At 40.9% G+C, this 24,167-nt stretch overlaps 3 protein-coding genes across 3 annotated transcripts in view; 1 reads left to right on the top strand and 2 right to left on the bottom strand.

The window, feature by feature from the left end:
* LOC135200376 (uncharacterized) overlaps window positions 1-17,649 on the bottom strand; it is a 37,340-nt gene extending 19,691 nt beyond the window's left edge. Inside the window, exons 1-3 of the mRNA XM_064228992.1 lie at window positions 17,381-17,649; window positions 9,150-9,268; window positions 7,447-7,577 (exon numbers count right to left, since the gene is read on the bottom strand). Of these exons, the coding sequence (XP_064085062.1) occupies window positions 7,447-7,577; window positions 9,150-9,268; window positions 17,381-17,523 (393 nt within the window). The 5' untranslated portion in view covers window positions 17,524-17,649. The remainder of the gene's footprint in view (window positions 1-7,446; window positions 7,578-9,149; window positions 9,269-17,380) is intronic.
* A 429-nt stretch (window positions 17,650-18,078) lies between these two features.
* On the bottom strand, window positions 18,079-22,078 carry LOC135200374 (uncharacterized). The gene is made up of 5 exons (XM_064228990.1): window positions 21,946-22,078; window positions 19,860-20,002; window positions 19,575-19,723; window positions 18,756-18,915; window positions 18,079-18,215 (listed from the first exon to the last, which is right to left on the bottom strand). Exons 1-5 carry the CDS (start codon window positions 21,975-21,977, stop codon window positions 18,100-18,102), a joined length of 600 nt encoding a protein of 199 aa, XP_064085060.1. The 5' UTR covers window positions 21,978-22,078; the 3' UTR covers window positions 18,079-18,099.
* A 927-nt stretch (window positions 22,079-23,005) lies between these two features.
* LOC135199712 (uncharacterized) overlaps window positions 23,006-24,167 on the top strand; it is a 140,797-nt gene continuing 139,635 nt past the window's right edge. Inside the window, exon 1 of the mRNA XM_064227868.1 lies at window positions 23,006-23,491. Within this exon, the coding sequence (XP_064083938.1) occupies window positions 23,268-23,491 (224 nt within the window). The 5' untranslated portion in view covers window positions 23,006-23,267. The remainder of the gene's footprint in view (window positions 23,492-24,167) is intronic.

The following is a 24,167-nucleotide window of genomic DNA, read 5'->3' as shown; positions in this document are numbered from 1 at the left end:
CAGATGATTGACATCTTGATTCCTTACCTGTTAGCATAGCTGACTTCTTGATTACTGTCACCGAAGTCTGCTTTTGCTTTACTAGAGTTGCCAACAAGGTAGTGACCTGTGTAGTTGGTGCGCTCTAGATGATCTGTCAACGGGGGCGTGACCACAATGTGACTAGACCATATTGACCATACTGTGAGGGCAACGAAGCTAAAACCACCACCTGACCTAACCTATCGAAGTTAGTCCATAACTTCTAGGCTAACGAAAGGGAAAGCGCCTCAAGCGACCAACCCTTCAAAGTTAAAAGCACACCTATCCCTTTTTCTATAGGATAGGATTCGTGCTGCTTCCTGCCTCCAATAATATTTCTACGGATATGTATGGTCCTAGCGACTCGCAGATCTCATATGTCGTCTTCACATCCCGTCGGGAGTGTTGAAGCGAACACAGAGTTGCTCGCTCAAAACGTGGCACTCAGGATATTACTGAGTGTCATGCTCTGTTGAAATGCTTCCGAGGCCGCGCCCTCACCTCGTGAGCATTTACTTTAAAAGGTTCAAATCTTTGTTCAAACATGACGAATGAGCCTCTTAGAAAGACTCCTTAAAAATAACGCCAGGGCGTTCTTCGACATGGGCAAGTCTGGTCTTTTTTACGGTAACAACCGCAGATTGTCCGAATGACCTTGACTTTCTTTAGTTTTATCAAGATAAAACTTGAGAGCCCCGACAGGGCACAGGACTCTCTGTGGCTCTTGCCCAATAATTTGTGCCATCCCCTTGATCTCCAGGCCTCTGGGCCAATGGTTAGACGGGTTTTCGTTCTTAGCAAGAACGGAAGGCTTAGAGGACACCGAATTATGTCCTTTAAAGCCAAAAACCTCTGATGATGGCTAAAAACCTCACTAACCCTCATTTCCGTAGCTAGAGTGGTTAGAAAATTAGCCTTTCTGGTCACGTGTATTAAGTTTACAGAAAGGAGAGGTTCGAAATGCTTTGACATCAAGAACTTCAGACTACGTCTAAGTTCCATCAAGATTTCCGCAGACCTCAAAGATCGTGAAGGGCTTTGTTGTTTGACAGATCCGAATCTCTGAGCCTAGAGGCCGTCAACAACATATTTCCGTATTCTACAATCGTTGGGACTGTTAGCTTATCCCATACTTCAGACGGAATGGAAGGCGGTAAAGTCATTCACAGAGGTCAGAGGTAGAGGAACAGTCATTCTTCCTGCCCTATGTCCAGAAACGGCCCACTCCGATTGGTACACCTGCAAAAATATGCAGCACTGCTTTGCTTGGCAATGAGACTTGCAATTAATCTTGAAGATCCTCTCGCTTCTTGACAGTCTGAACGCCATTCAGACTCAGATCGGAGAGATTTTAGGTACCTCTCGAAGTGAGGCTGTTAGAGTAGACCGATTCTCTCGGGAGGGTCCTTGGAAAGTGCTCTCTGAAGGACGTGACCTCTGTGAATCCAGCCTCTCGAAGGCCAACATGGGCGATCAGCGTCTTTCTCACTCCCTCTGACGCCAGCGATTATCTTATTACATTTCCTAAGCTTTTGAATAGGGGAAAAGGGCTAACCAACTATCCCCCATTCATACTATAGGATGGCGTCTATTGCTACCGCTCCTCGGATCGAGAATAAGGGCGCAACGTAGAGGAAGCTTCTTCGTCTTCAATATTGCAAAATCTACGAAAAAAGGACGTCCCCAAAGTCTCCACAACTCTCGACATACTTCTAAGCGAGGATTACTCAAAAGTCAAACGTCAGTAGTTGCTGCCGTCGATCGAGAAGATCCGCACGGACGTGCAATCGTGTAACCTAACCTCTTAAGGATCGTACGTTCCGTGCCTTATGCCGATAACCATCTCTCTTTTCTTGCGGGATATGAGAGAGCTGCGGAATTTATCTGAGATGATTTGGACCACTCGACCAAAACCTCACTCTTCGAGGAACTGGAGAGCCAACCAAATTGCTTCCAATTCTTTTAGATTATGTGCCAGGACCTCTGTCCGGATCGGCTGGCTCCCTCTCCATTATCACCTGAGGGTGACCTTCCCTTACAACCCATTGAGAGACGTTTAGAATTATCTCTAGATCTTGAATGTTATTTCAGTTCTCCTGTAGGAAAAACTGTAGAGGTCTGAATTGCAGTCTATTCAGGGAAACAAGCTTCTCCAGCGAGGAAATGGTCCCCAGCAGACTCATCCATTCCCTCACTAAGCATGCTTCCTTCCCTAATAAGGCTGCGCTTTGCATAAGCAGGAGAGCATTATTATAGTGCTATGCTGCGGTAGACTCGTACAGAATTCTGTTACAGTGCGGTAGCAGCGCCGAACATGTCTAAGAGATATCTCTGTTGAAAATTTCTTAGCAAAAGGAAGTCGTTTATTCATGATTACCAGAAATCCCCTCAACCGAGGCGAAAGTCATGATTGTAGGGCAGAGATACGGTTCGTAAATCAATCCCGCGGGAGAGAGAGACGTAACCGACTGAGCAGTACAACGAGCTACCTAACACTGAGTTGGTGACAGTGTGAGACACTGTGACAGTTACAGGCAGCAGCTTATGTTCACCTTCTCGCAGTCTTATGCCGAGTTGCCAGCTAATTCTATTCATCTAAGGAATAGATTTTCCATTATTTGAACAGAAACTCTCAAGTTGGCATATCTAAGCGAAACAGAATTCGCTAATACAGAAGCTGATTTTGTGTTGTCGTAACATTACGCTTAATTAACCCAAAAAAAAAAAAAAAAAAAAAATGTTAAATCGGAAACTCCTGGAAAGTTGCCGGGGAGTACCGATTAAATATACTGCGTCATCCACAATGACAGCAACCTCTCGTTTCGCACTATTCTGCCTGAGTTACCAGCTACTCTCTTCTACGAAGGAATAGGTTCGTTACTATTATCGATCATAAGAAAATTCTCAAGCAGGCATATTTAAGCGAAACATAATTCGCTACATGCAGAAGCTGAGTTGGTGTTGTTGTAACAATACCTTCAAGCATTGTCCTTACACCGGAAACTCCTGGAAGTTTGCAGGAAGTACCGATTAAATACACTTAAAATAACAGTCCTTTCGGTTGCCATCTGTAGAGGTAACCACGATATGCGTATATGACTTGAACTTTACATTAGTAATATGACGCGAAGTTAAAATACCTAAGTATTGCAGTCACTTGAACATATAATTCTCTACTACATTCTTTCCTCGACGAGGAAGAGGAGAGAGAATGGAAATCGACTGTCTTCATTCTCTTTGCCAAGAAAAGGAATAATATTATTCAAATGGAAATCCTCAAGTGAGAACCGAAGATCGAAAAGGAAAGTTCAAGCTTCTTATGATATTTGAAACATAGATTCATGGACGTAGTCTATAAGTCTTTTTACCTGGATGAGCCTCTGACTAATGAATGAGAGCTCTTTCGAAATTTTGTTACTTATCCGCTTATGCGATAAAATGTTTATTAGAACTTTGTCAATGAGAACTAACCCAATTGCATGACGGAAAGTAATCCAGGAATTCGAGCATATAGCCTTCCGATTCCCGCAGAAAATCGAGGAAGGGTAGGATTCCTGATTAGAGACTGGGCTTACGACAGGAAGGACCTTAATGTTCCCCTTCGGCAGCGCAAAATCCCGAAAGCAGACGAGGCGTTTTATGACACCGAAATCTGCTTACAGTTTTCCTGGAATTCATCAAGTGATGGATTCTCTTGAACGCTCCCTTCGTAGAAAGAGAAGTAGACATCTTGACGAGACCAAACTCCTTCCTCTACTTCGACGACGCCCTCTTGAAGAGCGTTCTTGCAGGAATCCTGCCGAACGTCTTGATGCGTAGGACGCCTATCGTTCTGAAGAACGTCTGGCAAGTGCTCTACCGAGCGTCATGACGTGTAGGATGCCGAGGCGTTCTTGCAAAAGGCGTCTCGCTAGCGTCCTGGGCGAGCGTCCTCGGCTAGCGTCCTGGCGAGCGTCCAGATGTGTAAGACATCGAGCGTCTTCCAAAAAGCTTATCAATGTTTATGACGTCGTAGCGTCACTTCTGAAAGGCCACCCGAAAAGCGTCCTGGAGAGCCGCACACTGCTCCTGAAGTGTGAGAGCCCTATAGGAAGACGTAAGGCTATCGTCTCCAAGACGGCCTTAAAGACTTTCGTTACCTTCTAACAAAGACGGTGGCCGCCTGTGCAACATTTTGCGTCTTAGTAATGCAAATGAACATATCCAGACACGCTCAAAAAAGGAACGCCGAGCGTTCCGAAAGGCATCGTCGCGAGGTGCTTGCCGAACGTCCCTGATTGCATTCTTTGAGCGTCTTGAAGAGCGTCCGGAATAGAAGAGACGAACATCAAGGGAAGCGTCATAGTGAATGACGTGCGTCAACACGAGTAACTTGAGAGGCTTCCTGGCGAGGGGAGAGCCGCTCATGAAACAGCGAGCGTCCTAAGCATAAGTACGGTGATCGTCATCAGGACGAGTCTTCAGGACGTTCGCCACTCTTGACAAAAACGACGGCCGGCTGTGCGACATCTTGCGTCTTTGTCACGCTCATCGACACTGCAGAAGGGCATTTAAAAGGACGCCTGTGTGTTCTTGGGTATGAGGAACTTCTTTGCCCTTCTCCTTCGAAAACTAGGATAGTCTGTCCAGTGTCATCTCTGTCCGCTGACAGAGCGTCCTTAGGGACGAGTAAGATGCGTCTTGGCGAGCTGTTTGACTATGCAAATCAGCTTGCGGACGTCAATCTTATGAGCTTGAACAATATCCCGTTTCGTAGTAAAGCGAACGTCACATAACGTATACATAACGCCATGAGGGAGGAGGAAACCTTAGCCGATGACAAATAAGACCTCCTTGGAGCGTCCACAAATTGGCGAAATCTCCTTGAGAAGAAGACGGTGCTTTCAATCCTGCTTCTTCTCCTGTTCGTACCAGATCCCAGCTCTCCCTTCAGTCTAGATGGAGGAAGTGGCAAACGAAGTCTTCCTCTCGATAGAGCGTTTGAATGTCTCGAAAGCGTCCTTGTGAGGGTCCTGCCTTAAGGACATTTTTTAATCTCTTGACCAAGACGACAGCCGCCTGTGCGACATTTTGCGTCTTTGTCACGCTTATCGATATTAAGTCAAGCCGAAGGGACGCCAGATCGATGTGGGTTCCCCGTAACCCTCCTTCGGCTTTCGACTGCCCTCTCCCTATCCTGGGAGTCCGACAGAGGTCCAGGCCTAGAGGCGTTATGGGGCGGATCTGACGTTCCCTCCTGACGAGAGAGAGGACGTTGAAGCGTCCTCTTCTCTAAAGCTCTTAGAGGGCTCGAGTCCTTCCGAGAGCTCCAACCTGCGGGGAGGACGCCTCGGAGGACGAGAAGCAATCTTTCATGATTCGTGCACGTGCACGATCTTTGGCAGCCTTATCCTGCCGAAGGGACGCCAGATCGGTGGAGGGGTTCCCGTAACCCTCCTTCGGTTTTCAACTTGCCCCCTCCCTGGTCCTGGGAGTCCGACAGAGGTTTAGACCTAGAGGCGTTATAGGACCGATCTGACGCCCCCTCCACAACACTAGGGGCAAACAATCAACATCACTACACTCACAACACTGATTGGAGAGCGAGCACTTTTTCAAGCTTACTTGATGTAATCCACAATAATAGAAAGGGCATTACTTCTCACAGAACTTCCTCTAGGCCCGTAAGCCATACCACAGGGTTAGGCAAAATAAAGTCTACTGGAGGGTTAGTAGGTTCATTATCCTAACTTCTGTACTGTGGAGGAAGACCTCCTGAATTCTATCATTCTATCACGCTCTAATTTGCGTACATACGAATCATACGTCTCTTTCGGAATCAGTCAACATTACATAATTACATTGATCTCTCAACAGAAAACATGTAAACGTCATGTATACTAAACGAGTGTCTACCGAAGGTTTCGGTAGCCTCCCCTACCCGTTGCAGACAACAAAATCTGAAACTAGGCTACCTAGATTCAGACATCATATGCAATGAAAAAATTTTAATTAAAATTTATGATAGCGTATGCCTAGCCACAAATCCAAGTCAATCATTCAAAAAAATAAGTAGGATACTTAAGCGGCTAATGAAGTTTCAAAATCCTAAGCGGAGGTAGTGGAAACAGGTGTTTTTACTACCGCGACAGAGAAAAATCTGAATAGAAAATGGAATTGATTCCTGATATCCGCCCTCCCAGCGGCGGGATGGGAAGGGTACTAACCCACCTGGCCGCCCACTGCGTGTGCCGGGAGTTTGAATTCTGTCGGACGTCGGAGAATACAGCTATATATATCTGACAGGTAAGTTTCATGAACAAACCGAAGTTTTAACTACCGATTCTAGATCAGACATCGTTAAGAAAATCAAACTCAAAATCAACCGGTCCACATCAGCTATGCCAACGCCAAACAAAGCGAATACGTCACCAAAAGAAGTCCAAATTAACTCCAGGCAAGCGAGAATCGAAAACTATCGAGAGGAACCGACAACAGTTGTTATCGTTCCCGCGACAGAGAAAAATCTGACAAGCTTACGGGAGTGGTTCGTACATCCGCCACCCAGCGGCGGGTAAGGTAGACCACCTGACCTACCTGTCGCGTGTGCCGCGAGATTTGAAATTCTGTCGGGAACGTCGGAGACTATAGCTAAGTATATATCTGTCAGGGAAGTTCATGTAAAACAAAGAGCATTATCAAATTCTGTGTACATGTGAAAGATGTATAAACAAGAGATATAATAACAGAATTCTGATTAACTTCCTAAAAGAAATTTAATATTTATTTTTTAGACAGTCTGATCCCAATGGTGAAAATCATACTATTCAGTATTCCTATGGTATGAAGTCTTTCGAACAACTCTGGCAATATCTGAAAAAATCTCATCATTCCACAACAAAAAAGTTCTAACAAGAGCTAAATGTCATTCTAATACAATAATTTCTTTGCTGAGAAACTGTATGGAGGGGTAGGGACTTCAAGTTTACCAACAGTTTACAGTTAAATGAATTACAGAAATTATTATATACAGAGACTATTCATATTGGTTTCATAGAAACATGGCAGTCATATATGAAATGATGAAGTTGGACCTGACCCTTAAACATGCACTTCTGGTGGCGTATGGATAAAAAAGCATTTGCAACCATTCTTTGCGCACAGTACTTCAAACACCTCTTCTTACATACAAGATAACCATAGCTGCATTCATTGGAGTAACTATGCCCTATGTGATCAAATCATGAACCATTTTGAATATTATACCTAATGGTCATATATATAAGCCTGAGCAACATATAACTGAATGCTACCCATTCTGGATTTTACAGTAAAAACTAACATACGTATAACATTAAATACACAACATAAAAACACCATCTATATAAATTCATATAAAGTTGTTTCATTATTCTACAACCTGGCAAATCATGAAGAGATACACACCATATGAGAGAGCTGTGCAGCAACTTTGTTCCACTCAATACCCCTGGTCAGTTTAGGGTATCGTTTCAGGATTATATCCACCAGCTGGTCTACTGTTTCAGGTAAGAAACCAACAAAATGCTCTTCTTTATCTGCAACATAGGAAATAAATATGTTTACATTTACAAAAAATCTTGTTTCAATTTTAGCATATAAATTTGATGATAAAATTCAAATACTATTTGTACACTTAGTTATGATACAGCAAATGCATCATGACTGAATAACATAGAAGCCTTGTGCCCAGTTGTTACAGTACCAAAGACAGCCAATGAACATATCACAAATGTAATGGATAGGATCGTTCTTGCTCTCATATTTGCTTTTTAATGCATTACAATAGATGCTATCAACTGAATAACTTATCAGTTTATCTTGAACCGTATGATGAAATTACATGAAACATATTTTCACTGAACAGTAAAGACTGATACCAATTTGTAATACAGTTCAATAACTCATTTAGTGGCCCATATAGAATATCCAAAAGTGAGTGAATGATACCAGAACTAGTAACAAGGGAAAAAACTATCATAGTTGATAGTGATACTTCTTGTAACTTATTAACAATATTTCATTATTAATAAATAGATTACCCCAACCACTGACTCAACATCATCAACTAGCATCCAGCTAACCTGAAAGGTTTGTCCTTGGTTCAGATAATGAATCTCATTCAGTAAATCATAGCACCTCAAAAATATAACAGCTATACACTGTAAATAATTTTATGATGAAGTATCAAACTAAAGATGCATTATCCATCACTGGAAAATGTCTCACCAACAAGAGATTGAATGCCAAAGAAGTCTTTATATTGAGGAAATGACCATTAGGAGTCAAGAATGGAAAACTTGAGCATTAAATGAAAACAACAAAATAATGAAGATGAGCATCCCCTGTTGAAAGGAATTTCCCTAACATGTAGCAAGCTAAAAGCCATTTGAACTGGCCTTTAAAAGTCAATCTTGGTAATCTCAATTACTGGGAAACTGTTTTTCTAGTTTATCACCAAGAAAAGATACTACAGTAGGTCCCTGTTACTCGTGGATTCATGATTCACGGTCTTTTCTATGGAACATAACCTCGGTAACATATATACACATTATTTGCAGAAATTTTGCCTATTGCAGTATTTTTCACTATTCACAAGTTACTGAATTTTCCTATTTTTGTAAATAATTCAGTTTCTTGTCTAAAATATATTAAAATATTCAAATATAAGCATTTTTAGTGGGTTAGTCTTGTGTTTGAACTATCAAAATAGGCAGTTACATAAGCATTTTTAGAGGAGTTCTAAGTATTCACGAATTTTAGCTCTTCCCCACGAATATAGGGGTTTACTGTATAAACATATTCCTGGCTATGAACCATTAATTCACCAAAAATCTAAAACCTTGATAAATGAAGCATTAAAGATTATATAAAAAAAATCCAAAATCTTGATGTTAAATGTGAAGCTGGCACATGTATTTGACTCTAAAGCACTATAAAAGCTAAAATATCTACAACCTTAATCTCTGACTGGTTTCTCCAAAAAGTTATTCAATATAAAAATCATAAGGTCATAAAATTAATATCTGCACCAAATTTCCTCAAAATTCTACTCACACATTCTAGCAATGTTAAAACCAATAATTATATCAATACACGCAGGATGTTACCTATTGTCAGTCCATTAATGTCTTTCAACTGCTGATATGTTCTGCTGCATTCTATTTCATGTGCAACTACGTCATCATACGTACTCAGCAGAATATGGCACAAAGAACAACGCTGCGCCCTGAAATAATAGAACACAGTATCAAGAAACTTCAATATAACCAAACTTAAGCAGTAATCAGGACATAAATTAATCCTTCCTCATGTGAAAGCTAAAATAAAAAAGTGAACTTAAGATGAAAATGTTAGACAGCTATGAGGAAGATTCCATAAGAATGGATGAAAACCAAATGGCAGTAAGCAGTGCCACTGTGAATAAAAAAATAAGGAAGGATAGGAAAAGTTTGATGTACTGGTAAATAAGAATATAGTATCCCATTAGTCAAGAACAAAAGCTGGTTATTTAACTGAGCCCTCATAAGAGGAACACAGAACCTACTGTGAACACAGAACCTACTGTAAATTACATAACAAATCAATTAAGGGACAATCCAGTTCTTGTCCTGTAGTGGGAAGGAAGTTACAGCTTAGATTACCTTGTATGGCACAACATACGTCGTACTAAAAGTTTTTTGCAGTGACCCTTAGGTCCGAGGTACACCGGCTTCTGCTATTTACTTGTCATCCATTTCCTTTGGTCTCCTACTTAAGATGTCCAACTTACACATTACTACAACTTTCAGTTCTATTCACCGGCTATGTTAAATTTACTTCTTAACAAATAAATCAATACATTCTTTTCAATCTTTCATTTATTTAGCAATATTTATAGAACAAATTTCTAATTACTATTGTTTACTAACCAACTACCTCTACTTCCCATACAAGCACAGGGCATACTTTACAGTCTAAAAGCTGAATTATTTCTTAGAGCTTAGCTGAATTTCTCAATTATCCAATATTTGGCAATTATATATATTCTCTAATGAAGCGAATACCACAGGAAAATTAAACGCAGACGTTCCAGACCAAGTGCTTTCATGTTTAGTTATATATTTGTATCTTGACAATGTATTAAAACAAAAACATATTCCTGTGGTAACTGCTTATTAACTCTCAATATCAGCACGACACTAATCTAATTTGGACAATCAGATCTAGGGCTCTTAAAAACAGATTTAGTCAAAGTCAACTCTATGGAGACAGAAGTGCATGATGGAATACACTGGCAACTCAATTTAACAGACTTTAACTTTTTTAGATTCTGTTACTTATCAAATGCATCGTCGAATCCATGAAACAAAAAAAATGATACTTTGTACCTTCATGTTCATGGTTTCTAAATAATGTATGGTGTTCAATATGGCTATATAATGTAATTGATCTGCTGTTCATTGTTAAATTTAGGATTAAAAAAAACTTTTTAATAGCAAAAGCATCAGTCTTTTTTCATCTGACAACACAGTGCTCCAAAATTACAAGATGTTTGGTTAAATAAAGTGCAACTGAAGGCATACATGTAGAGTAGAGTACCTGTATTTTAGAATAGGCAATCACACCCATGCCAATGATTTTGAATTAAATATATAGAAAAAACGATTCCTTAAAATAATTTTTTTATAAAGTTAATTTATGTAATTGTGCAAGCACAGCCTCTAAAATTCTAAGACTCCAGATCTGAGATCAAAAGAAGTGTAATTGCACTATGATTGCAGTATAAAACATGCTGGTGTGGAATGACTTTGCCTCAGCACCTCTAAATTAAACTAAACTACACTAAAATGAAATTTTCATTATTAAAATGAAGTTTTATTGTATACTTACCGAACAATTATGATTATACCCACCCTCCTCCCCTTAGGTGGACGGACGGGCAGAAAGAATTGGATTCACCTGGGCAGTTGTACCTGGTTCTCCCGCGAGTGGAGGGAGATGACGTCATCACCACCAGTGTTGGCGACGCCGACGCGCTAAATTTGAATTTAGTATCCTGCCGCTCGTGGAAATCACGGCTCTATAATTGTTCGGTAAGTATACAATAAAACTTCATTTTAATAATGAAAATTTCATTTTTATTGTAGTGTCTTACCGAACAATTATAGAGCTGATTACACATTTATGGGAAGGTGGGATTCAGTGGACCACTAGTATTTTTAAATGGTTACATTTATTGCAATACCAGTAAACACTCAAGGTGTCTGTTGTACCTTACCTTGTAAGAGAGCTACAGCAGACTGTTACTGCCTCTGGTCGGTGCTCTTCTTACTATTGTAGAGGAATTGGAATTTGACCAAAGTTAGCCTCTACAGGAGTGGAATCCTTCCGTAGTTCAAGCGAGTCAAGGCTGACTGACGGAGGATAGTAACAACAAAGATTGCCCTTGCCCTGGGCTAAGACCAGAAATTCAATCATACAAAACATTTGTCACCAACACCAGATTTAAAAACATATATACCCAACCATTGTAAAATCTGACCTAACAGACTGGTGAGTATCCCAGGTACTCAGTACCCCCAGCTTCCCTTGAACTCGACAACCTATTCAAGGTGAAAAGTTAGCATAGAGGTGACGACCCCTGTGCCGTTTCTCCCAACACCATGCCAGAAACCGCCACCGGACCTAACGTTTTACAATTCTCGAAAACCGTTTCTATCTCTTTGAGATAATGACTCGCAAAAACCGAATTCGATCTCCAGAACGTGCTCTGAAGAATCGAAGCTAAAGATAAATTCTTTCTGAATGCTAAAGAAGTTGCCACTGCTCTAACCTCGTGAGCTTTAACTCTCAGAACGGAAAGATTGTCGTTCTCGGACTGCGAGTGAGCTTCCCTGATAAGCTCTCTAATAAAGAACGATATAGCATTCTTAGAAAGAGGACGAGAGGGATTTTGAACCGAGGTCCAGAGCTTAGAAGATTGTCCTCTAATACCCTTAGTGGCAAACAGATACTGCTTAATAGCCCTGACTGGACATAAGAGCCTTTCTTCCTCCTCATGTCCAACCAAATCAGATAAGTTCCTTACCACAAAACTCCTCGGCCAAGGATTAGAAGGATTCTCCTTTTTGGCTAGAAAGGTCAAAGATACCGAAAATACAGCATTGCCTTGAGAGAAACCGACTCTTTTGTCTATAGCGTGCAATTCGCTGACACGCTTAGCAGAGGCTAGTGCAATAAGAAAGAGTGCCTTCTTAGTCAAGTTCCTGAGTGAAGCCGACTTCAAAGGCTCAAACGGTGGCCCCATGAGGAACTTAAGCACCACATCTAAGTTCCAAGCTACTGTATCTTGCGGGAGCTTAGTGGTTTCGAAAGACCTAATGAGGTCCGACAGATCTGAATTGGAGGAAATATCCAAACCTCGATGTCGAAAAACCGAAGAGAGCATGGCTCTATATCCTCTGATCGTCGAAGGAGCCAATTTCTTAGAGTTCCTAAGAAATAGAAGAAAATCTGCTATTTCTGTTAAAGAGGTCGCAGAAGTAGAGACTTTAGCACTTCTACACCACTCTCTGAAGATTCTCCACTTCCCTTGATAGAGTTTGTTAGAAGACTCTCTCCTACAACGAGCGATAGCTTCTGCAGCTCTTCTTGAAAATCCTTTTGCTCTGACAAGATTCCGGACAGTCTGAACCCTGTCAGAGCTAGAGCGGACAAGTTTTGGTGGAACCTCTTGAAGTGAGGTTGTTTGAGAAGCCACTTCTCTGGAGGAAGAAGTCTGGGGAAGTCTACTAACAACTGGAGAAGGTCCGGGAACCACTCTTTCCTGGGCCAAAAGGGAGCGATTAACGTTAGCGTTACATTGCTGTGCGACATGAACTTGTTCAGCACCTCTCTTATTAGACCGAACGGAGGGAATGCATAAGCTTCCAGACCCGACCAATCCAACAGCATTGCGTCCACCGACCAAGCTAGAGGATCTGGGACTGGAGAACAAAAGAGAGGAAGACGGTTGTTCCTTGATGTCGCGAACAGGTCTATTGACGGTCGTCCCCAAAGGCGCCAAAGTTTCTGACAAATCTTGTTGTCCAAAGTCCACTCCAGAGGTAACACTTGCTGTTGACGACTTAACTCGTCCGCCAGGACGTTCATCTTTCCCGGAACAAATCTCGGGACTAGCTGAACCTTCGCTTCGTTTGACCACAGGAGGAGATCCTTGGCTACTTCGTACAGAGAGAAAGACTGAGTCACCCCCTGTTTTCCGCACGTACGAGAGAGCCGTGGAGTTGTCGGAATGCACTGCCACTACTCGACCTTCTACTAAGCTCCGAAACTGTCTGAGCCCCAAGAAAATTGCTAACAGTTCCTTTACATTTATGTGGAACTTCTTCTCCTTCTCCGACCAAGCTCCTGAAGTCCGTTGATTTCCCAGTAGGGCTCCCCAACCTGTGTCCGATGCGTCGGAAAAGAACTGTAGGTTCGGGAGGATGGGTCGTAAATCTAACCCTTCTTCCAACCTTGCTCGAGAGAGCCACCACCTTAGGTCCTCTTTTATTTGATCTGTGACAGGAAAGGTAATCGAGTCTGGTTGTGTCTTCCTGCACCAAGAGGCTCTCAGGAAAAACTGCAGAGGTCTCATGTGCAGTCTTCCCAACGTCACAAATTTCTCCACTGACGTCAATTTGCCCAGGAGCCTCATCCACTGATTGGCGAACTTGAACTACCTTTTTGTCCAAGAACTCCTGAACTGTCTCCAGACAGCCTTGGACCCTCTTCGGGGACAGAAAAGCCCGAAAAACTTGAGCATTCAGAATCATCCCCAAATAAAGGATGCTCTGAGATGGAACCAACTGGGACTTCTGTTTGTTGACCAGAATTCCTAACTTTCTGGCAAGATCCAGAGTTGTTCCAAGGTCCTTCATGCACCGACTCTCTGATTCCGACCGGAGAAGCCAATCGTCCAGATAGAGGGAGATTCTTACTCCTAATATGTGCAGCCAGCTTCCTATCGGGGATAGAACCCTGGTGAAAACTTGAGGAGCGGTCGCTAGTCCGAAGCAAAGCGCCCGAAACTGAAACACCTTGCCTTCGAACATGAACCTCAGGTACTTCCGAGATTCGCGATGTATCGGAATGTGAAAATAAGCGTCTTGCATGTCCAGAGAGACCATCCAATCCCCCTGTCTGATGGACTCCAGAACCGACCGAGTGGTCTCCATATGAAATTTTGTTTTCTGGACATGCAAGTTCAGGCGCTCACATCCAAAACCGGCCTCCAGCCCCCTGATGACTTGGAAACTACAAAAAGGCGATTGTAAAAGCCTGGAGGAAAATCCCCTTCTATCTGTTCTATCGCTTCTTTGAGAACAAGCGCTTCCACTTCTGCGGCTAGCGCCAGAAATTTGTCTGAGCCCGGAGAGTATGCCTGGAATGGAATTGGCACAGGTGAGAGCGAGGGAGGTGAAACGAGAGGAATACGATAGCCGAACTTGAGTACTTGCACTACCCAGGCTTCTGCTCCTCTGTTTTCCCATTCCTCCCAAAACAGAGCCAGCCTGGCTCCCACTGGTGCATGAAGAACCGAGCTTTCATTTGGAAGGTTTGTTAACCTTGGCCGAGGCCTTAGACTGAGGTCGCAAATTCGACTTCGGCCGAAAGAAGCGCTTGGGTTTTCTCCCTCGAAAAGGCGCTTGGGCCAGAGGAGAAACCGAAGGAACAGTCTCCACAGGAGCTTTAGGTCTCTTAGTAGACTGTGCCAGTAAATCCGAAGTAGATTTCTTATCTAGCGCAGACGAAATTGACAACACTACATCGTCTGGAAAGAGGTTATCTTTCACAAAAGGAGCAAACAAGAGAGCAGACTTCTGTTGGGACGTAACCCTTTTAGAAGCAAAGGAGCACCAAAGTTGCCTTTTCTTAAGGGTACCAAAGGCGATGAGCGAAGCTAACTCATCACATCCATCCCTAATGGATTTTGTCCGCACAGGACAAGAACACCAATCCAATCCTCCGCTAACTCCTGAGAAAGAGAAGGACAGTCTTCGATCTTGGCCGCTAAAGCGCCAATAGTCCAATCAAGGAAGCTAAAGACTTCCAAAAGTTTAAATTGATTCTTTACAACGTGGTCCAACTCAGGCGCTGTAAAGAAAACTTTCGCTGCGGCGAAAGCAGATCTTCTAGAGGAGTCGATTAAACTGGAGAAGTCTCCCTGGGAGGAGGCAGAAACTCCCAGAGAAGGAGCTTCCCCAGTTACATAAAACCTATACCTCTTACGAAGCAACTTAGAGGGAGGGTAAGCAAAAATGAGCCTTCCTAAGTCTCTTTTCATAGACATCCATTTCTCCGTCTCTTTCAACGAATGTCTAACCGCTTTAGATAGAACAAGTTTTGGGAGGAGAGGGTCTGAAGTTTTCCTCCTCATCAAAAAAGTCGAAGTTGGGGAGCGCGGAGCCGCTTTCTCAAAATAATCTGGATAAGATACCAGAAGAAATCTAAGGAGACGTGAATAACACGAGAGGTGATGTGAATCCTCCTCCTCTACTTCTTCATTCTCCGATACCGCCGAAGAAGTAGACGGAACTACAACCTGATCTGAAGGTTTCGAACCACCCTTGGACTCATTCATCCAGTTGGTTAACATCTCTAACTGCTTGCGCAAAGGCGCCAGAGACGAATCAAAAACAGTTAACGTAGGCTTGGAAGAGCCTAAATGTTCAGCAGGAGGCGGAAAAACTACTTGCGCCTCGCTTGGAGCCGCCGAAATTCGAGGCGAAACAGGCGCATCAGACGAAAAAGCGCCTAAAGAAACACCCTTAGAACTGCTAGCTACAGCGCTAAAACCACAATCTCTACTATTAGATGGAGCCGAAAAAGGCACAGATTGAGGCGACGAACGAGCCGCTAACGGCCGAGGCGCAACCCTACTCTCAGGCTCCTTATACCGCTTGACTGGAGGAGGCGAAGAATCGGCGCCTGAACGCCTCTTTAAGGGACGCGAAACGGGCGAATCTCGCCAAGAGCGCCGTGCGACCGGAGACGAATCGCTTGAATCATTTGAAAGGCGTCTGACCGCAACACCTTTCCAACGCTTAACCGAGCCCTGTTGAGGCGCAACAGGCTCAACAAGAGAGGCGCCTGTCTGTGGGCAAATCCCGATCGACTCCCTTGGACTTCCGGTATGTCTTCTCCCCGGTGCGGGGGAGCTGGACAGTGACCTTTGTCTAGGAGACGTGTCAGGACAGACAGACGCACCCTCAACTACACTCTTACCTGAAGCCGCTTTCTCCAAAAACGTCTTAACTGAATTACCAAGTTGCAAAACCGTATTCGCTAGTACCGAAAATTTCTGATCTAACCTCGATTCCAGACTGGCAATGGTGTCGGAAGAAACTACACGGGAAGCCGGAGAAGTGGGATTAGTAGGAGGAATAGGAGGTGTAGTTAAAGGAGACATAACAATTTGAGGAGAAACAGAAGGAACAGATGCATCGCAAGACGAAGCAGAGCTAAGTCTACTTTCCCTAAGCGCTGCTTTTCTAATTCTGTCTTTAGCTAATTTCTCCGAGTATGAACTAAAAAACTTCCATTGAGAATCAGTCCAATCACTACACTCGTTACATGTTCGATCTGCTGAACAAACCTGTCCCCTACACTTAACACATTTAGTGTGAGAATCATACTCTAATTTGGATAATCTAGTTTTACATCCTGAGATGCAAAACCTAACTCCCGACGGACTAGAATCCGACATGGCAACGCCTAAATAAAAAGCAAAATAACAACAACGCCAAAAAAGAGTACTTCACCAATTCCGAAGATCAAATCCACAAGAAAAAAGCGAAGCAAAGTCATCCAACCGCACCGACCACCGATGTTCACCGGACGCTGGCAGGAAAAGAATTGGATTCACCTGGGCAGTTGTACCTGGTTCTCCCGCGAGTGGAGGGAGATGACGTCATCACCACCAGTGTTGGCGACGCCGACGCGCTAAATTTGAATTTAGTATCCTGCCGCTCGTGGAAATCACGGCTCTATAATTGTTCGGTAAGACACTACAATAAAACAATGGTTTGTATTTATGTATGAAAATTCAGTACTACTACATGTACTATATTTATGAATTCTAGTCTCAAGGTGCTACTTATCTATTGCAAAATCCAGCACATTGCCACTGGCTTAATCATTATTATGTAGTTTAACAAGACCACCGAGTTATTTTATTTTGTTTTCACAAATACGCATATAAATAAGAAAAATGCAAAACTACATATCTAATTAGCCAGTTTGATTTAGAAAACAAAAGTACGTATTGTACTAGGTCATCTCTAAAAGACTTGATTAATAAGAAGATATAACATACCCTTGAGCAATAATGTTTCCATTTTGTTCAATTGCTGTCAGAACTGGTTCTGTGATTCCAAATTCTCTCATGATTTTCTCATATCCAACTCCTTCCTCCAGCTGATTTATTATATGCAAAACACTGCTCTTTTTCAGAACCATGCTCTCACCTTCTCCATTCTTACTTTGAGAAAGTTGGTTAGCATTTGCAGATGCTGGTTCAGAAAATTCAAAATGATCATCCTGAAATAAACATTTTTTGGCTGTTAACTGTGATTGTAATCTTATATATACTATGCATTTAAAAAAAATTAGTTAATGAAAACATAATGGTATATGCATATCAGCTGTACCAACTACAGCATAGGTTTCCATCTTAAGTAGCAAACACATTTATGAAAACTGCGACTCTGTGGGTTACTTGTCAGGGACTTGAATCTTCCCTCTACTATTGATGATGTTCTTCCTGGCTAATGCTGTATAACTCTTGGCAATACAGCAAAAGCACAAGGAAAAGTTTAGTATACATTGCTGGGACATTTATTATTTACTCTAATGAGATACCTGTTACAGTAAATGTCTAAAGAAATTATTTTGCTACAGACCCTCAATGGGTTTACTTCCAAACATGTTCTTCACTTTGCAATATCAAACTTTTCAGGTATTTTCTTCACATATGGCATAAAAAGCATTTTGTGATATACTCATCAATACATTCACATGAAAATAAAACTTACTCTAGCAACAGGAGAGTTCCTCTGGAATTTCTAATTCCCCTTCTTTCAATTTTAAAGTGTAACTTTTGTCAGAATGCTCCATTTCCTTTAAATATTTTATCTTTTCTTCTTCTACACCTGAAAAAAATAAACTCCATTTTATTAGTTTCTTAAGATTGCACGCACTCCTTATTCTATATAATATGAGGCTAATCCACTACCATGTATATAATAAACAATGGCATTACACAAATGTTTAGTTCAATTAATCACTGATGCAACTACTGTACTGCTAAGAATGCATTACTGGACATCTGGAAAAAGCAATGCTACAAGTTTGCAAATCACTACTATTGTTGTTTCAGTAAAATATAAGAAGTAACTTGTAGGCTGTCATGTCAAGTGAATTTCATGGATAGAGGTAACTCAAAAGACTATCTCAAGAACGACATTTAACAAAAATAAATGCTGTATATAAATCATAAAGTATCACGTTATTTAATCTATTCTAAACTGGCTGGAAGAGAGAGAGAGAGAGAGAGAGAGAGAGAGAGAGAGAGAGAGAGAGAGAGAGAGAGAGAGAGAGAGAGAGATTAGAACTACCTAATTAGGAAGCTAGAATCTTAAAACATTACAGTATTCCGAGTGAAAATTGGGCTCTACATCTGGTGCTCTTACATCTCATTATTTCCTTAACAGAAGGGTGAAATGGTGGTGGATCAGGAGGTGGCATTCCTTCTTTCAATAACTTTTTCCTCGATCTCTCATGCTGCAGTGCGCGTCTCTGCAGAAGATTCCATTTCCTGGTCATTTGGTAACGAGTAATGCCTGGCCCAATCTGTCAATGAATACAGTAATGTACTATATGTAATTAGTACATACATGCACTAACTTTATCTTACAATTTGTAAATTAATCCTACAGTACTTTAATCTGAGTAAATCACCAAACATTAATAAAAGTATGACAAAAAAGTTCTGTTTTTTGTTAATGCTCAATAATATACAGTAAGAAATGTTTAACAGAAATATGCCATTTATGATTTACTATTGCTATACTATGCTGGCGAAGCAGATTTATATTCACAAATTAGAGGCACTATCTCTCAGGATTAGTAAAGAATACAAGATCAACACTGAGCAATAGATAAACATCAACACCTGTAAGATACACAAAACTGTAAAAAATAAAGAGGCCTAAGAATATAATTCTACAAAGAAATACTGCAACTCAACAATTATCTATATATGTATGCTGATATTTTGCTAGGCTACTGTTTTAGAAATTAGACATTTTACGGTATAATTTTCTTTAACTAAGAAAGTGTAAACTCTAAGTTTAGTCTGGGTTAGAAATTATTTGGAAAACTATATGCTGTGGATATCTGGAATTTTCTAGCACAGCTCACAAACCATCTGATAAGTTTTCGCTACTGTGCGGTACCAAATAAATGCTTCACAACAAAGATTTCTGAATCAGGTTACTCTAATTACTTACAATATTAGCCAGTTCTATAGTTATCTCATCATAAACCCTTCCTAGTTCATTAGTTCTGTAGTGGGCCTTGGCTTTGCCTAAGTCAACCACCTTCTTTTTCAGTACATCCAATAGGTGTGCAACATTTGCTCTTGTCCATGTCATTGATCCTGAAAAATCACAGAAAATCACCTGTCTTCAATATAATGACATTTTCATATCATTAAACTGACATAACAATATATCATTATGACACTCCACAACATATGAAAAATCTATACTTTAGAAAACATTCTTAAACTTTACCTTTAATTTTTTCTATCTGGTTTTGTCCCTCATACTTATTTGTCAGTCTATGCTTTTTATGACACACAACAGTGTGCTCTATTGCATCTGCCACACTCCTAAATGCGCTGTCACATGATATACAAGAGAGAGCATTGCCGGGCCTGAAAATACAATTATTGTACAATACAACTGTTTCTCTATGGCAACAAACTGTATTGAAATATTAAAAATGAAATTGGTGGACTAAACAGATCAATGGAAACAAATCATAAAGGTGCAACAGCTATTCACAGACGTCTGGTTAGTGTGAGGTTTTAGGAACTCTCCTTCCATTTGCTTCTATTTTGATTATCTCCTCGCATTGCTTACCATATGCTATGGAGACAACTGCCTTAGGCATGATGCTAAGGTACAATGGAACAGGTCAGTATTGATGGATTAGGTTACTAGGCTTATGCATACCTGTACCTAATTCAATAATTATATCATACTAATCTAAACACTATCAGTAATTCTAAGAAAGAGCTCTGCGTGGAGATGTTCTTTATCAATGAAATTTTTTGACAGAACAATATAGAAAAGGGTGAGATAATTTACTGTCTTTTGTTTATGGTTTTACAGTAAGCCAAACACAGCATTGTATGGAGCCTCACTGTGCAAAACCATTAACAAGAGACAGTAAATTTCTCACATTATTTAGGTGAATTTCCAAAGTTTTCTCACTTGTGTAGCATCATCAACACCCTTTTCTATTTTGTTCAAGTAAAAAAATTGTATACAAATATCTAACCTTTAATCAAGTAAAAGTATAGGTCTAAGCCAGTAGTTTTTCTGACAGTGTATTATGATATGTAGACAAATTTGACAACACCCTAATTTCAGTTTCAAATCTTGGTCTATCAAGACCACCATTGAGGTAGATCTATATAATTCTTCCACGGCGAGCTAGACTATGGCAGTTGATGTTTTTATAAACATATTTACCTCATTAACAAGAAATTAAAGTAATATTTTTTCGCCCAGCTGTAATTAACCGGTCATTATCCTAAGGAAGAGCTCCACAAGGAGTTAATGCTTATTAGTCCAACTTAACTCATTCCTAGGATGTCAGCTTACCTATAGCATAGAGAAGAATAGAATCTTGAATTTAGGGCAAAGGCCAAGTGCTGGGACCTATGAAGTCATTCAGCGCTGAAACGGAAATTGACAGTAAAGAGGATTGATAGGAAGTCATTCAGCGCTGAAACGGAAATTGACAGTAAAGAGGATTGATAGGAAGTCATTCAGCGCTGAAACGGAAATTGACAGTAAAGAGGATTGATAGGTACAACATGAGGAAAACCTTGCAGTTGTATTACCGGACAATAATTATTAGGAGAGGATGGATGAAAGTAAGATGGAAGAATGAGAATATGAACGGAGGTGCAGTAAAAGGAATGGAAGAGGTTCTGGCTAGGGGCTGAAACTGGCACGGGAATCTGTAAACTACCCCTGAAATGGAAATTGACAGTAAAAGGCTTGAAAGGTGTAACAGGAGGAAAACCTCAAAGTAGTTGTGCTAAGAATCAAATGTTAGGAGAGGGTGGAAAGTAAGATGAAGAAAGAAAGTATGAAAGGAGGTGCAATTACCTAATGGAATGAAAGGGGTTGCAGCCAGGGGCCAAGGCACGCTGCAAAGAACTTTTAAGTACCTTGAAGTGCACTGACAGAACCAACCCCCAAAGGGATACCTAGGTATAGCTACCTACTACTGCAAAAAACCTCGTAGACTTCAACTGTCAGTTTTGAATCCCAGACCTACTAGGCTAGCCTATCTACTAGCTAGCTAGTAGGCCTACGAAACATCTCAAAAGGCATTGCAAATCTTAGTATATATACGTTCTCACTGACATAGCTAATTCTTGCACATGCAAGACATTTCAAATTCATTGCAACAATGCGCCACCATACTAAAGAGCACATCATCAAAAATGTGCCCGTTCGTTCAACGTCAACAATCACATCACGGGGGTTGAAAATGTGTCCTCATTCGTTCTCTAAGTTTCCTTTGTTATTACAAGGATCTTGGCATCCATTTTGTCTAATAAATAAGAAGGACACTTACGGAATTTCGTACGTGACATTGTTAACAGCCATTGTTTGATAAAACCCGACAAAACCTGTAGATATAATAACTTGCAGACTTGTGATCAACGTAGTAGTATTAGGCGAGATTTGCCTCTGAAACAGCTCCCCTGTCCGCTCTTTTCCTTCTTTGTTTATGTTAATCGTCTCTTTGTTACCATTATATTTTTTCCTATAAATTCCCTTATGTTTTCATGTTCTTCTTTCGATGGATAGTGCTGTGAATAGCAACTTACAGACTTAGGATTAACGTATGATTGATAGAGTTCAACATCATATATTTGTTATGATTAAGGCATATACATTCAATTCATGATATGTGCAGACCGTAAAAACTGTATAATAGTGATTACTTCTTCATAGAACATATCTATATATGACGAAGACAAAGCGCTGTTTATTTATCCTAGATAATATATAGTACAAAATTTTCCTTAAACAAAGATTTTCACAATTTTCCTACGGTTCTGGTAGGGGATCTCAGTATGCGTAGTAACTCTTGGCAGTGTAATATGAAAATAACTATATTCGACCGGCACTATATCCATTGCTATTTTGACAACTACTTTAATATGAAATATTAATCTATGTTTTATCACAAACCTCTATCTTTCAGTTGAGAAATTATCTTTAGTTTTATTCAAAAGCCCCTCTAATTTGCTCTGTCAGTTGAATTATGGAATCCCTACGCTTAGGACAGAAAAAAAAAAACAATTAGACCATTGAATAAGTTTCTATTGGGATAAGAATTTACCTCAGCTGTATATATTTTCTCTCGCCAAGTTCGCGCCAACATCTCCTAACTTGATATTTTGGCAATTGCTATAGCCACTGATTTTTTTTGTCTCGCCTCTTCGGGAATTAAGTCTCTTCATTATCATAAATTTAAATTAGTTGATAATGTGGCGCAAACCAGAAAAAAACGTCATTATTACCAAATCTGTTACAAGAACGTTGGAGAAATCATTCAAACTGGCAACTCTCCAGTCTCCATAGCAACGCCTGGCGACCGGCGTCCATAGCAACGGGATCCAAATCTTATCGCTTCCATACTTGTGTGTTTACATCGCTGGTTATCCTGCTACTTATGTTACTACAGCTGCAGATAAGTAGCACATGCCAGAGTGTTTAAGCAGAACAAGTGATATTCATGAATGGAAGGTTTGGTAATTATGTAACTGAGACAAACAATCGGAATTTAACTCGAAAAACAGTGTTCTGCTGGCGGGAATTGAGAGGCATCTCAGTAACTGAAGGTAAAGAACGCGAGAAGTTAGTTTTAAGCATAACGCCGGACACGAGATGTCGGCGAAGAGTAAAACCAGTAACGAAACCACCGAAGAAGTGGAAGAAGAGGTGAATGAAGACGAGGAAGAGGAAGAAAACAGGGAGGTAGAGGACGGCCGCGTTTGGTGGATTGGAAAGAAAGTCAGCGAAATGCTGAGGTTCGCTCTGCCGTCCCTCACACCCTCCCTCACCTGGCCACAACACCCGGATCTTGACCATCATCACATTCCCCTCAAAAAGTAAGCCTAATCTAACCGTCTTCACCGTTCGTTGATTGAAGGTATTATTTATTTATGACCTTATACTTCGAAGCCTTTGAAGTAAGTGTATGGTAAGTTTACCTTAATCTTGGCTGGATGTGCAAACTGAATGCATGTTTTTTTTTCTATATTTAAGATACGTAAAAACATGTCTAACCGGTGGTGTCATTAACTGATACGTTAAAAGTTGTAGAAATCTGGAATGCAGATTTCATTGAACGAATAACTACAAAATCATTTTTCTCATAAACCAATAACTCACTGGATGAGACACACACACACTCACAAACACAGAGAATTCATTTTAAAATTCTTGATATGAAATCTACTACTTACTTCCGATGTAGAGTATAATTTTTGTCAGCACATAATTAATGTCATTCCATTGACCACCAAATTCAAATTCATCTTCTGTGGAAGGCTATTAGCAGGAACTGCTCTTCAGCTCAATAGTTATAATAAATACATTTCTGCAAGAAACAATCAAACCTACTTAGGACCCAGAAGTGTTCTTTAATGCACAGAGGATATAAATTACGGGGAGCAATAAATAGTGAATGAAATCTGGAGGTGTAACTCAGTGCTAGAACTCACGACTTCACACACACACACACACACACACACACACACACACACACACACACACACACATATA

Source organism: Macrobrachium nipponense, chromosome 26, assembly GCF_015104395.2.
Source record: "Macrobrachium nipponense isolate FS-2020 chromosome 26, ASM1510439v2, whole genome shotgun sequence".
Classification (NCBI taxonomy): Eukaryota; Metazoa; Arthropoda; class Malacostraca; order Decapoda; family Palaemonidae; genus Macrobrachium; species Macrobrachium nipponense.
Note: the sequence above shows the minus strand (reverse complement) of the source record. Positions and strands in the feature narration are given on the sequence as shown.

Coding starts and splice junctions, on each gene's coding strand:
- LOC135200374 (XM_064228990.1), bottom strand. CDS start 21,977: ATGGCTGTTAACAATGTCACGTACGAAATTCC. Junction 20,003..21,945: donor AATGTCACGTACGAAATTCC/GTAAGTGTCCTT, acceptor TTGTATTTTCAG/GCCCGGCAATGCTCTCTCTT. Junction 19,724..19,859: donor CCAGATAGAAAAAATTAAAG/GTAAAGTTTAAG, acceptor GTGATTTTTCAG/GATCAATGACATGGACAAGA.